At 41.0% G+C, this 12,802-nt stretch overlaps 1 protein-coding gene across 1 annotated transcript in view; it reads right to left on the bottom strand.

The window, feature by feature from the left end:
* The window catches only part of LOC128629254 (uncharacterized), a 13,774-nt gene extending 1,417 nt beyond the window's left edge, over nt 1-12,357 (bottom strand). Inside the window, exon 1 of the mRNA XM_053676463.1 lies at nt 12,352-12,357. Coding sequence (XP_053532438.1) covers nt 12,352-12,357 — 6 coding nt within the window. The remainder of the gene's footprint in view (nt 1-12,351) is intronic.
* Between the last annotated feature and the right edge of the window lie 445 nt (nt 12,358-12,802).

Raw genomic sequence — 12,802 nt, 5'->3', positions numbered from 1 at the left:
TGGTATATTTGATCACTGATTATTATTAATGGAAAGTTTTTACTGATATGAAGTTATTGTGGAGGAATTGTGTATCTGTTTAGAAGCAGTGCAATAAAGTTTTCATTCTTCTTTCTCTTCACGCCTGTACGGACTGATTAGTGGAAAATTTCATTTCTCCACGCCGAGATGCTCTTTCACATCTCACATCTCAACAAACAAAATGCTTTATCGATTGACACAGAGGAAAAAGTCTCAGTTTCTTTGGAAGGCATCACTAACCTCACTCTGTATCTCTGCAGCCTGAAGAGAACGTCCTGTTATTTCACTTTCACTTTAATAGTGTTCAGGAAAAATCCACAAACCTCTGAGCTGCTATTAGTCTCAGTATCCGCATTCTTATTCCAGATAGTGCTGTGTGTGTGTGTGTGTGTGTGTGTGTGTGTGTGTGTGTGTGTGTGTGTGTGTGTGTGTGTGTGTGTCACACCTCACAGCCTGATAATACATCAGAAACCTGTGCATGCAGTTTGGTGAGTGAACCTGTGGGCTGTAATTTCACACAGCGTAATCTACACATGTTTGTGTGCACACTGCATTTCTCACACTGACTTCACTATGTATTTGCTTCTATATTCTGTTCCATATTACACTGCAGGAGAAATAAGTATTGAACACGTCAACATTTTTTTCAGTAAATATATTTCCAGTGAGGTTATTCACATGAAATTTTCAGCAGATATCAGTATTAACTCAAGAAATCTGGAAATATAAAGAATTCACAACATTAAAGTCCATAAATGAAGTTATGTGTAATAAAGAGGAATGACACGGGAAAAAAGTATTGAACACGCTAACTGAAATGTATTTAATACTTAGTGGAGAAGCTTTTGTTTGTAATGACGCTTCAAGATTCTTCCTGTATGAAGAAATTAATGTTTCGCAGTATTCAGGTGTGATTTTGATCCGTTCTTCTAAACATTTTGTCTTTAAATCTTGTTCAGTTGGATTCGAGTCAGGTGATTGACTGGGTCATTCTAACACCTTGATTTTTTTTCTCCGAAAACAATTGAGAGTTTCCTTTGCTGTATGCTTTGGATTGTTGTCCTGCTGGAAGTCCACCCACGTCTCATCTTCATCATCCTGGTGGATGGAAGCAGATTCTTCTCAAGAATCCGGTAAAGGGCTCCATTCATCGTTCCTTCAGTTATATGAAGTCTGCCAGTACCATGTGATGAAAAACAGCCCCACAGCATGATGCTTCACCTCCAAACTTCACTGTTGGTGTAGTGTTTGTAGGGTGATGTGCAGTGCTATTTCTTCTCCAAACATGGTGTGTAGTATCACAGGCCAAAAGTTAATTTTACCCTCGTCTGATCAGACTACACTCTCCCAGTATTTCATAGGCTCGTCCAAATGAGTTGTAGCAAACTTTAAACGAGCTTCGACATGCCTTTTCTTTAATATTGAGGTCTTGTGGGCAGCGTGAGCAGCGTGAGCGTGAGCAGTGGAGTGCATTGCCTATTGTTTTCTCTGTGACGATGGCACCTGCTGCCTCCAAGTGTTTCTGGAGCTCTGTCCGAATGGTCCATGGCTCTTGGGCTATTCTTCTGACTCCCTGGTCAGAAATCTTGTGAGGAGCTCCTGTGCGTGGCCAGTTGATGACAGAGTGATGTTGCTTCCACTTGTGGATAACGGACCCAATGGTGCTTACTGGAGGATTCAGAAATAGAGTTTAGAAATACATCTGTATCTGATTCCATCAATATGTTTCACAACAATAAGGTTGCGAAGGTCTTGGGAAAGCTCTTTGCTTTTACCCATCATGAGATGTTTCTTGTGTGACACCTTGGTAACGAAAAGCCTTTTTATAGACCATCAATTTACTAACCCAGCTGATATTAATTTGCACAGATAGAGGGTATCATTACTTTCTAACTACTTACGGATTTGCCTTACCTTGCTTTTTCTTAGCGTGTTCAATACTTTTTTCCTGTGTCATTCCACTTTATTACTGTTACGCCCTCGCCTGCAGATGGCACTGCGCCGTGGCTTCAGAGAGCGCGCGTGCACGAGACTCTTGTATATGGACACGTGCCTTTGTTTGTTTTGATTCTCTCCCTGTTTAAGCATTGGTTGATGTTCGAGGGTGTGTCTTAATTTACTCCAGGTGTCTGTATTTTATTCTGATTATGTTGGTTATTTAAACCCCTTGTGTTGCTGTGCACTTCGCGCAGTATTATTCATATATGGTAGCGTAGTAGCGAATATGTTTAGCATGTTAGCGGTTTTATTTCCATGTTTGTTCTCATTCCATGCCTAGACTTTAAGTTCCATGTTTAACCCAGTTAACCTTGTCCAGTTTAGACCGCGTTTCCTGTGTTTTGTCTGCTGTGTTTCAAATAAAGACGCTGATCTGCGACTGCTTCTGCCTCCAGTCCCATGTCGTTACAATTACACATAACTTTATTTATGGACTTTAATGTTGTGAATTCTTTATATTTCCAGATTTCTTGAGTTAATACTGAAGTCTGGTGAAAATTTCATGTGAGTAACCTCATTGGAAATATATTTACTGAAATAAAAGTTGATGCGTTCAATACTTATTTCACCCGCTGTAATAATAAATCAGCATTCAGTTACAGAGGCTTTGTTATCTTGATGTAATATTTCTTCTACTTCTGTTATTCAGAGTTTTAATGTGGTTTATATGGGTTTTAATCAAATCAAATCTAAGCTTCTTCACTGAAGATCTAACCATATATGAAGGTTCCTGCAGTAACTGGCCTATAAAATGAATGGTTATGATGAAGTGTTAGTAGTGTTGAGTACATTAATGTAAAACACCACACACTCGTTCACACTTAGAGGGACTCACTAGTTCAGTGATCGGAGGGACTCGCTAGTTCAGACCAATCATAAAGCTTTAAAACTTGCAGTGAAGACCCCTCAGCTGATAAATAAGGAGTCTGAAGAGATCCACTCAGGATGAAGTATAAACTAGGACTATAAACTTAAATCTGTTATTTTATTTTTTATTTGATCATTAATTTTTTTCTCGTACAGAAAATCAGTGAATTAGTTACGAGTCCGTGTGTTGTTAATCTGCTGGAGCTTTCCTCCACTTCTGTCATATTTCTATTAGCCTTCAGCTATGTCATTTTTATTTTCGTGATTAAACCTACTCAGCCGTCCACATTCTTCCATATCTGTGTCTAACCCTCGAACAGTTTCCTTTTTTCACACATTTTCTTTCATTTCTTTTGTTCTATTTCGGTAAAATCATGAATCACACAGGTGATTATCAGGAGAGGGCTGAGAGGAAAGGAGATGACATTTACATCCATTATTCTCACCTGTGTGTTTGTGTGCTGTGCTGGCAGATCGTCATTCATCTCAGTCCAACACTTCAAATCTATTCTTTCCTCCTTCCCCCTGTCCCTCTCTCTCACTCTCTCTCACTCTTTCTCCCTCCCTCTCTCTCTCTCTCTCACTCTCTCTCTCCCTCTCTCTCTCACACTCTCTCTCCCTCTCTCTCTCACTCTCACTCTCTCTCTCCCTCTCTCCCTCTCTCTCTCACACTCTCTCTCCCTCTCTCTCTCACTCTCTCTCTCTCACTCTCTCTCTCTCACTCTCTCTCTCTCCCTCTCTCCCTGTCTGTCTCTCTCTCTCCCTCTCTCTCCCTCTTCCCATGTGCTTGTTCAGAGCCCCAGAACCGGTTTGCTGTACAGACTCACATTTTCATTTTCTTTAAATTCCCACAAACGAAAGTCGTTTAATTTCTATGGTGTTACTGTTGATGTGGAAACTCAGGTTGGAGATTTAACAGTAACATAAAGGGAGAAAAAAGAAAGAAAATTAGATATTTTTTTATCTTGTTGAAGTGTAGAGGAATGAACAGTTCAGTCTCACCTCAGTGTCTCTAATAAAATACAGCCAGAGTTCTGTTTAACATGGACTTATTGTTTATTTTATTTTATTATTGTTATTATTTATAATTCGCTCTCTCTTTGTTATATTTGTAGATAATATTCAGATCATTTCCTCTCCTCTGTATTTCTGTTATTAGTAATGGGTGTTCAGGCATGATGAGGTCAATAAAATTAATTCTTTGTGATGTAATGAAGTCTACATGCTGCATTCATATTAGAGTTTTATTTTTAACCTATTGATTAAAGATCTGTGGAATGGAGTCATAATCACTGGCATCTCATCAGGCCGCAGGGGGGAGGGGGGAAGAGAAGGATAGAGAGAGAGGGACAGAGGGGGAGAGGGAGAGAGAGAGTGAGAGAGAGTGAGAGAGAGGGAGGAAGAGAGTGTGAGAGAGAGTGAGAGAGAGTGAGAGAGAGGGAGGGAGAGAGAGTGAGAGAGAGAGAGTGAGACAGCGAGGGGAGGTGAGAGAGGGAGAGTTAGAGAGGGAGCGGGGGGGAGAGGGAGTGAGAGAGAGATTGTTTTTTTTACTTTTTATGTGTTCTTTATTGAATTCGATGTTGGATAAATTAAAAGAAGGACTTATTGTACCTATATTTTTTGAAGAACAAAGAGAAAAATTGAGTTGTATTACACATCTCCAGTAAAAACAAAAAATATCATCCATTATAGAAAACAAACTCTTGTTTGCACACATTCCCTTTCTTTTAATGACTACCTTTACCTGTCCAACTAAAATAAATATGACTGTACAACGCCCCCAGTGAGAGCAGGAATATTTGCATCCCGGTATAAACATTTCTCTGGGAATAGACAAGCCAAAGCTGCTGATAATTCTGTGCAGTGGGTTAGACAGAGGGTCCGTAACCCACACAAACAGTGAACGTTATTCAGCATTGCAGAGTGAAGCTCTCACCACTGCAAGTCTCCAGACACTTCAGCTGAGGACTCTTGTACAACATCCTTCAGGAGAAGCACTGAGATGGAGAACCAGACAGATGGGTTCTCCACTCTGTGTCCACTCGCCCTTTTAATACTCTTACACACAGTGTTTAAGCAGTTTTGTACAGTTGGTCTTTCTGCTGTTGAGAAGAGGATGTGTTGGTATGAGAGAAGCATATAATGAGAGAGGTCGGAGGAGATGGTCAGACTGGCTGGAGCTGACAGAAAGGCTACAGTATCTCAGATAACCACTCTGTACAATTGTGGTGAGCAGAAAAGCATCTCAGAATGCACAACACGTCGAACCTTGAGGCTGATGGGTTTACAACAGCAGAAGACCACATCAGGTTCCTCTTCTGTCAGCCAAGAACAGGAAGCTGAGGCTGCAGTGGGCACAGGCTCACCAACACTGGACAATTGAAGGCTGGAGAAACGTCGCCTGGTCTGATGAATCTCGGTTCCTGCTGAAGAACACAGACGGTCGAGTCAGAATCTGACACCAAGAGCATGAATCCATGGACCGAACCTGCCTTGTGTCAACAGTCCAGGCTGGTGGAGGTGGTGTGATGGTGTGGGGAATGTTTTCTTCAAACACTTTGGGCCATAAATACCAATCAATCATGGCTTTAATGCCACAGCGTATATGAGTATTGATGTCAACCAGGTGCATCCCTTCATGGCCACAGTTATCATCTTCTAATGGCTACTCCCAGCATGATAATGCACCATGTCACAAAGCAAAACGTCGTCTCAGACTGGTTTCATGACGAGCATGACGATGAGATCAGTTCTTCAGTGCCCTTCCCAGTCACCGGATCTGAATCCACTAGATCAACTTTGGGACGCAGTAGAACAGAACATTCACAGCATGAAAGTGCTCCTGAAACATTTGCAGGACATGCAATCCTGTCAACATGGACCAGGTGTGTGTTATTACCCATGCCTTTCACAAGTCCACTGTTCTGTGCTGAACTTCATAGCTGTTCCATTCATAGAGCAGTGGCACTGTGCTTTTCTCTGGTCTTCTCTGATCTTGGTTTGAGTTCAGCTGCTGATCTGGTGTGAAATGTTTGCTCCAGATCTTCATATGGGTGAAATGGTGAAAAGAGGTTGAGGTGGGTTGAGGTTGTGTTCTGAGATCAGTCTGAGCCGGGAAGCTACCAGAAACATGAGAGCTGCACCATTTCCAAACAGAAAAGTGCCACAGGCTTTTTAAAGTTCACACATAACCCAAGCTTCTCATTGCTTCTACATTCTACTCAATTCTTCCCTCTAAATTCTAAATTCAACTTAATTGCTATTAAATACAAACTACTCATTTTAAGTCAAATACATCATTCAGAAATAAATGTTACATGGATATTATCTGCAATATTTACTTGAGTCTTGAGTCAACTTTTAATCTTTTATATTCAGTCCACTGTGTCTACATTTTTACCAGAAGTTAAAATAACAACAATAAAATTATGTCCAGTTATGTTTTTTTTTTGCCCCTCAGGTTTGAATGTTTATTATTAAAATGTATCATTTAAATTAATCCAGTCTGTTCACTGTGTTTAAATCCCTGCAGTTTATTAATAAATCAGTAATGTGTGTTGCTCAAACATCTGGAAACTAATCTAAGCCTCATATCATACAGTTTCACAGATTCATGTCTACAGCTGTGCTTCTCTTTATAAATTCATCTTCATTTTATATTAATATCAAAGCATTCACATCAGCTGAACACGAGTTATTCAGGGGGATTAATACAGAACATGGTCATCTGTCTATGCTGTTTAATCCTGACAAATTAGAATATAATACAGTTTTAACAGCGATCCATCAATTACAAGCTCAGAAAGGTTTTCTGTGTGAGAATTTGCTTTGATTGCAGATTTTCAGCTACAAAATGTCACCTACTAATCCCCTTAAGATAATAATCAATAATCTCCATTTATTATAGAAATGACTGTAATGAGGCTGCAACAGAGATATTTAACTAACACCCCCCCCCCCACACACACACACACACACACACCAACACAGACACACACACACACACAGACACACACACACACACAGACACACACATGTTTACACAAACTGAATTTATTTTATATGAACAGACAGAGAGATAAATGGGAAGATAGCTTGATAATGTTCTGTAATTGTTATGGATTTATTTTAGTGCACTATGTAGGGTGGTGTCCTGCGATCTTCGGATCGGATACACAGCAATCCTGATCAGGATAAAGTGAGTGAGTGAGTGAATGAGTGAGTAAATGAGTGAGTGAATGAATGAATGAGTGAATGAATGAGTGAATGAATGAGTGAGTGAATGAATGAGTGAGTGAATGAGTGAGTGAATGAATGAGTGAATTAATGAGTGAGTGAATGAATGGATGAGTGAGTGACAGAGTGAATGAATGAGTGAATGAGTGAATGAGTGAGTGAATGAATGAATGAATGAATGAATGAGTGAGTGAGTGAATGAGTGAGTGAATGAGTGAGTGAATGAGTGAGTGAATGAGTGAGTGAATGAATGAATGAGTGAATGAATGAGTGAATGAATGAGTGAATCAATGAGTGAGTGAATGAATGAGTGAGTGAATGAGTGAGTGAATGAATGGATGAGTGAGTGACAGAGTGAATGAGTGAGTGAATGAGTGAATGAATGAGTGAGTGAATGAATGAGTGAATGAATGAGTGAATGAGTGAATGAGTGAGTGAATGAGTGAGTGAATGAATGGATGAGTGAGTGACAGAGTGAGCGAATGAATGCATGAGTGAGTGAATGAGTGAGTGAATGAATGGATGAGTGAGTGACAGAGTGAATGAATGAGTGAATGAGTGAGTGAATGAATGAATGAGTGAGTGAATGAGTGAGTGAATGAATGGATGAGTGAGTGACAGAGTGAGCGAATGAATGCATGAGTGAGTGAATGAGTGAGTGAATGAATGGATGAGTGAGTGACAGAGTGAATGAATGAGTGAATGAGTGAATGAATGAATGAATGAGTGAGTGAATGAATGAGTGAATGAGTGAGTGAATGAATGAATGAGTGAGTGAATGAGTGAGTGAATGAATGGATGAGTGAGTGACAGAGTGAGCGAATGAATGCATGAGTGAGTGAATGAGTGAGTGAATGAATGGATGAGTGAGTGACAGAGTGAATGAATGAGTGAATGAGTGAGTGAATGAATGAATGAGTGAGTGAATGAGTGAGTGAATGAATGGATGAGTGAGTGACAGAGTGAATGAGTGAATGAGTGAGTGAATGAGTGAGTGAATGAATGAGTGAATGAATGAGTGAGTGAATGAATGAGTGAGTGAATGAGTGAGTGAATGAGTGAGTGAATGAGTGAGTGAATGAGTGAGTGAATGAGTGAGTGAGTGACATAGGGCACTAAAAGTCCTGTATGTACCCATTTGTGATGTAGCTCCATGCTCCCTATATAGTGCACTATATATATCCAATATGGAGTTTGAGGTCCATGTTCTCCACATGCTGTACAAACTGTATACCTATATAGTGCAGTATGCTGTATGTAGACTAGGGATATATATATATATATATATATATATATATATATATATATATATATATATATATATATATATATATATATATATATATATATACTGTATTTCCCACATCATCACAGCTCATACTGTGTAAAAACATTATTAATTATATACTGTATATTATATACTATTAAGTGCACTAGTTGACTTGCACATGGACACATTTTTGATTCTCTGTGCCCTATATAATATAAAAGTAGCTTTTAGGTTTTATATATAAAAGTAATGTGCATAGGGCATAATTCAGCTCCCTACTCCCTATTTAGTGCAGACCCCTAGTTCATATATAAGTGTGCTATACATAAAAGATTATTTCGGGACTGTGTATAGTGCACTAGGCACTGTAGTACACTACAGATACAGATTTGGATTACTGTTCTATATTCCCTACATACTGCAGTGCATCCTCTCTGAAATGATTGCTTTTAAACCCTACATAGAGAGCTCTATTGAACAGTGAACACGTCAGGAGGAGGAAAAACAGAAAGTCAGGACATGTCAGTGTGATGCTGAAGATCTGGAGGTGGTTTTCATGAAGATAAGTGGCAAATATTGACCACACTTACACACACACACACACACACACACACACACACACACACACACACAAACACACACACACACACTGGTGCTGATGGACGTGGGATGTGCTCTAAAAGCCAGAGCGTGACCTGCCTTTCCTTCTCTGACATCAATCAGATTCACTGCTCTGACCTTCAGCACCCACAGTCACTTCCCATGAAATGATCTGCAAATAATCGCAAATAGAGACACAACGACCGACAATCCATCACACGTCCACATCACACCACTCGACTCTAGCTCGGTCTCTCAGGCCCACAACACATTTACACTCATTCATTTAACAACAGAATTTTTATTCGCATCTTTAGAGCTTCACAAGACAGAATCCAATCTGAGCTGAAGGTCATAAAGGAGCCATTCAGCCCAAAATGTTCCTTAAAAAATGTCCTGAAAATGTCATCAATCAGACAGAACTCTAAGGTTTGCTTCTTCTCTCAGTATCATCTCTGTTTCTTTCAGCAGCATACACAGCAGGTCCTACTCGTCAAATCTGTGATCAGCTTACGTGTGATTCACATTATTTACATTTGAATGTTAATAAAAGCAGAGTTCCTTTTTAATCAGGACACAGAGCAAAATTGTCCAGACATACATATAGGTGTGAAGATCATGTGTCCACAAACTTTTGCCCATATAGATTATAAATACCTTTCTGTGCATGTTGCTCTACTCCTGTGTTGTACTCCTTCCCGAGGAACCCGAAGCTCAATTTGTTCTGTTATAAAGTCTGTAATCAGCATCGTCACTGTGGAGAACATCGAAGAACATCATAACACCTCATCAGTGACGCATTACCAGCGACAGATCCAGGCTGCAGGTCGTGTTCTAGCTGGTGTGATGTTTTTGAAATGAAATACACATGCACTGACTATTCCACGTTCTTGAACTCTGGTCTCCTGGTGTAAATATTAGACCATGTTTTAGTCTCAGTTCTGAATTCTGCCTGTTAATAAACACGGATCTGGTCATTGAGATGTTGTTTTGTCACAGTGGCTCCTCCATAATGCTCTGCCTCCTCTGAGTAATGAACTCTTTAAACACTTCATTTGCTTTAGCAGGGCAGTGGTGGCTTGGTGTTTAAGGCTCTGGGTTACTGATCGGAAGGTCAGGTTTTCGAGCCCAAGCACTGTCGAGCTGCCACTGTTGTGCCCTTGAGCGAGACCCTTAACCTTCTCTGCTCCAGGGGGCGCTGTATCATGGCTGACCCTGCGCTCTGACCCCAACTTCCTGACATGCTGGGGTATGCAAAGAAAAGAATTTCACTGTGCTGTAATGTATGTGTGACCAATAAAGACTTATTATTATTTCAACAACCTCAGAATCGTCTCAGTGTGAAGTCTTCATGTTCGAACTGCGATGCTAGCGCTGATCACGTCTGCTTTTTCTCATTTATCTTTCATCCTCGTTTATCTAATGAATTATCTCAGATGATATTTTGAGCGTTGATTAGTTGGAACCTGGTGTGATCCGGCAGCGTTTCATTTCTATACTGCACAAATCTCAGACAAACTCCAAATCTGACCATCTTTAAGTCCAAACTAAAAACATTCACAGTTTTACTCTGCCTTTGACCCTAACACTTTTATCATTTATTTCTTTTATTTCACCCTTATGTTCTTTGGTTTGTGTAAAGCATTCTTAGCTGCACGTGTATGAGATGTTATAAATAAATTCATCGGCGTGGTAAAACTCAGGGGTGCACGGTGGTTAGCATGTGGTTAGCACGTTCGCCTCACACCTCCAGGGTCGGGGGTTTGAGTCCCGCCGGGGCCAAGTGTGTGTGGAGTTTGCATGTTCTCCCCGTGCTGCGGGGGTTTCCTCCGGGTACTCCGGTTTCCTCCTCCAGTCCAAAGACATGCATGGTAGTCTGATTGGCGTGTCTAAAGTGTCCGTAGTCTGTGAGTGTGTGTGTGTGTGTGATTGTGTGCCCTGTGATGGACTGGCACCCTGTCCAGGGTGTACCCCGCCTTGTGCCCCATGCTCCCTGGGATAGACTCCAGGTTCCCTGTGACCCTGAAAAGGAGTAAGCGGTAGAAGATGGATGGATGGTAAAACTCCGTCAGTGTGTGTTGTGTAGTGTGTTGTGCAGTGTGTGTTGTGTTAAACGCACGTGTGTGTTGTGCAGTGTGTTGTACAGTGTGTGTTGTGTTACATGCACATGTGTGTTGCGCAGTGTGGTTGTGTGATGTTGTGCAGTGTGTTGTACAATGTGTGTTGTGTTACATGCACGTGTGTGTTGTGTTACATGCATGTGTGTATTAAGCACGTGAAATATAAACCCCATGGCGAGTATCCGGAGCTTCCGGGTGAATCTGAGATCATTCAGTGAGAATATTTCTTAAATTCACCGCTCACAATTTTATTCATTATGTTTCCTTTTCTTTATTTCTGCCTCCAAAGCCAAACATAATCAAATCAGATTCCTCCTCGCTGCAGTTCCACTAAATGTTGGGAAATAAACTACATTTTTATTATTATTAATAACAATAAATCTGATTTAAGTTCTGATGAGGACTCAGTGGAACAGTGTTGTTATGGTTACAGCAGGAACAGTGCAAGAGTCGTAATTCTTAATAGGCAGAAATTGTTCCAGCAATATTAATAAATAATAAAAACCTCAGAGTGTGTGTGTGTGTGTGTCTGTCTGTCTGTGTCTGTGTGTGCGTGTGCGTGTGTGTGTGTGTGTGTGCGTGTGTGTCTGTGTGTCTGTGTGTGTCTGTGTGTGTGCGTGTGTGTGTGTCTGTGCGTGTGTGTGTGTGTGTGTCTGTGTCTGTCTGTGTGTGTGTCCGTGTGTGAGTGTGTGTGTATGTGTGTGTGTGTGTCTGTGTGTGTGTTTGTGTGTGTGTTTGTGTGTCTGTGTGTGTCTGTCTCTGTGTGTGTGTGTGTGTGTCTGTGTGTGTGCGTGTGTGTGTGTGTCTGTGTGTGTGTGTGTGTCTGTGTATCTGTGTGTATGTGTGTGTCTGTCTGTGTGTGTGTGTGTGTGTGTGTGTCTGTGTGTGTCCGTGTGTGTGTGTGTCTGTGTGTATGTGTGTGTGTGTGTGTGCCTGTGTCTGTGTGTGTGTGTGTATCTGTGTGTGTGTGTGTGTGTGTGTGTGTGTGTGTGTGTGTGTGTGTTTGACTGCAGGTTTGTGAGTTAGCAGACTTCTCCAGAGTTCCAGTGATGATGCAACAGTAAATCAGAGTGAAGATGTGGTGGTGAACAGGAGAGATGAACACACTTCAGTAACTGACAGATGAGTTTTTATTTTTAGGATAAATAAAGAATGTATCTGTATTTTTCCCCAGGAGCCGTTTATGATTTTCAGGATAATAAGAGCGTTTGAGGGTTTTAGTGCTCGCAGTAAACTCACCTGCATAATTGTGATTTTGTCGAGCTTTTCTAATCCAGGAAGTGAAGCGTTACTGCAGTAATTTAGATGGCTGATGGAAAATAAACCTCAGGAAATAAAACCATTGTTCCAAATCACATAATCATCAGCACAGCGATCACACTGACACGCCGAGTCTGTCTGATCCAAATCATCAGCATCCATAACCGTCATTACCACATACACCAGTCACTGAGAAACAAGAGGGCTGCATCCTAAATTACCACATGCCCTAAACCACACACCCTAATCCACATGCTCTAAACCCCACACCCTAAACCTCACACGATAAACCACATGCCCTAAAACACACACCCTATACCACACACCCTAAACCACACGCACTAAACCACACGCACTAAACCACACACCCTAAACCTCACACCCTAAACCACACACCCTAAACCACACACCCTAAACCTCACACCCTAAA

Source organism: Ictalurus punctatus, chromosome 27 (assembly GCF_001660625.3).
Source record: "Ictalurus punctatus breed USDA103 chromosome 27, Coco_2.0, whole genome shotgun sequence".
In the NCBI taxonomy this organism is placed as follows: Eukaryota; Metazoa; Chordata; class Actinopteri; order Siluriformes; family Ictaluridae; genus Ictalurus; species Ictalurus punctatus.
This window is presented reverse-complemented; position numbering and strand designations above follow the sequence as displayed.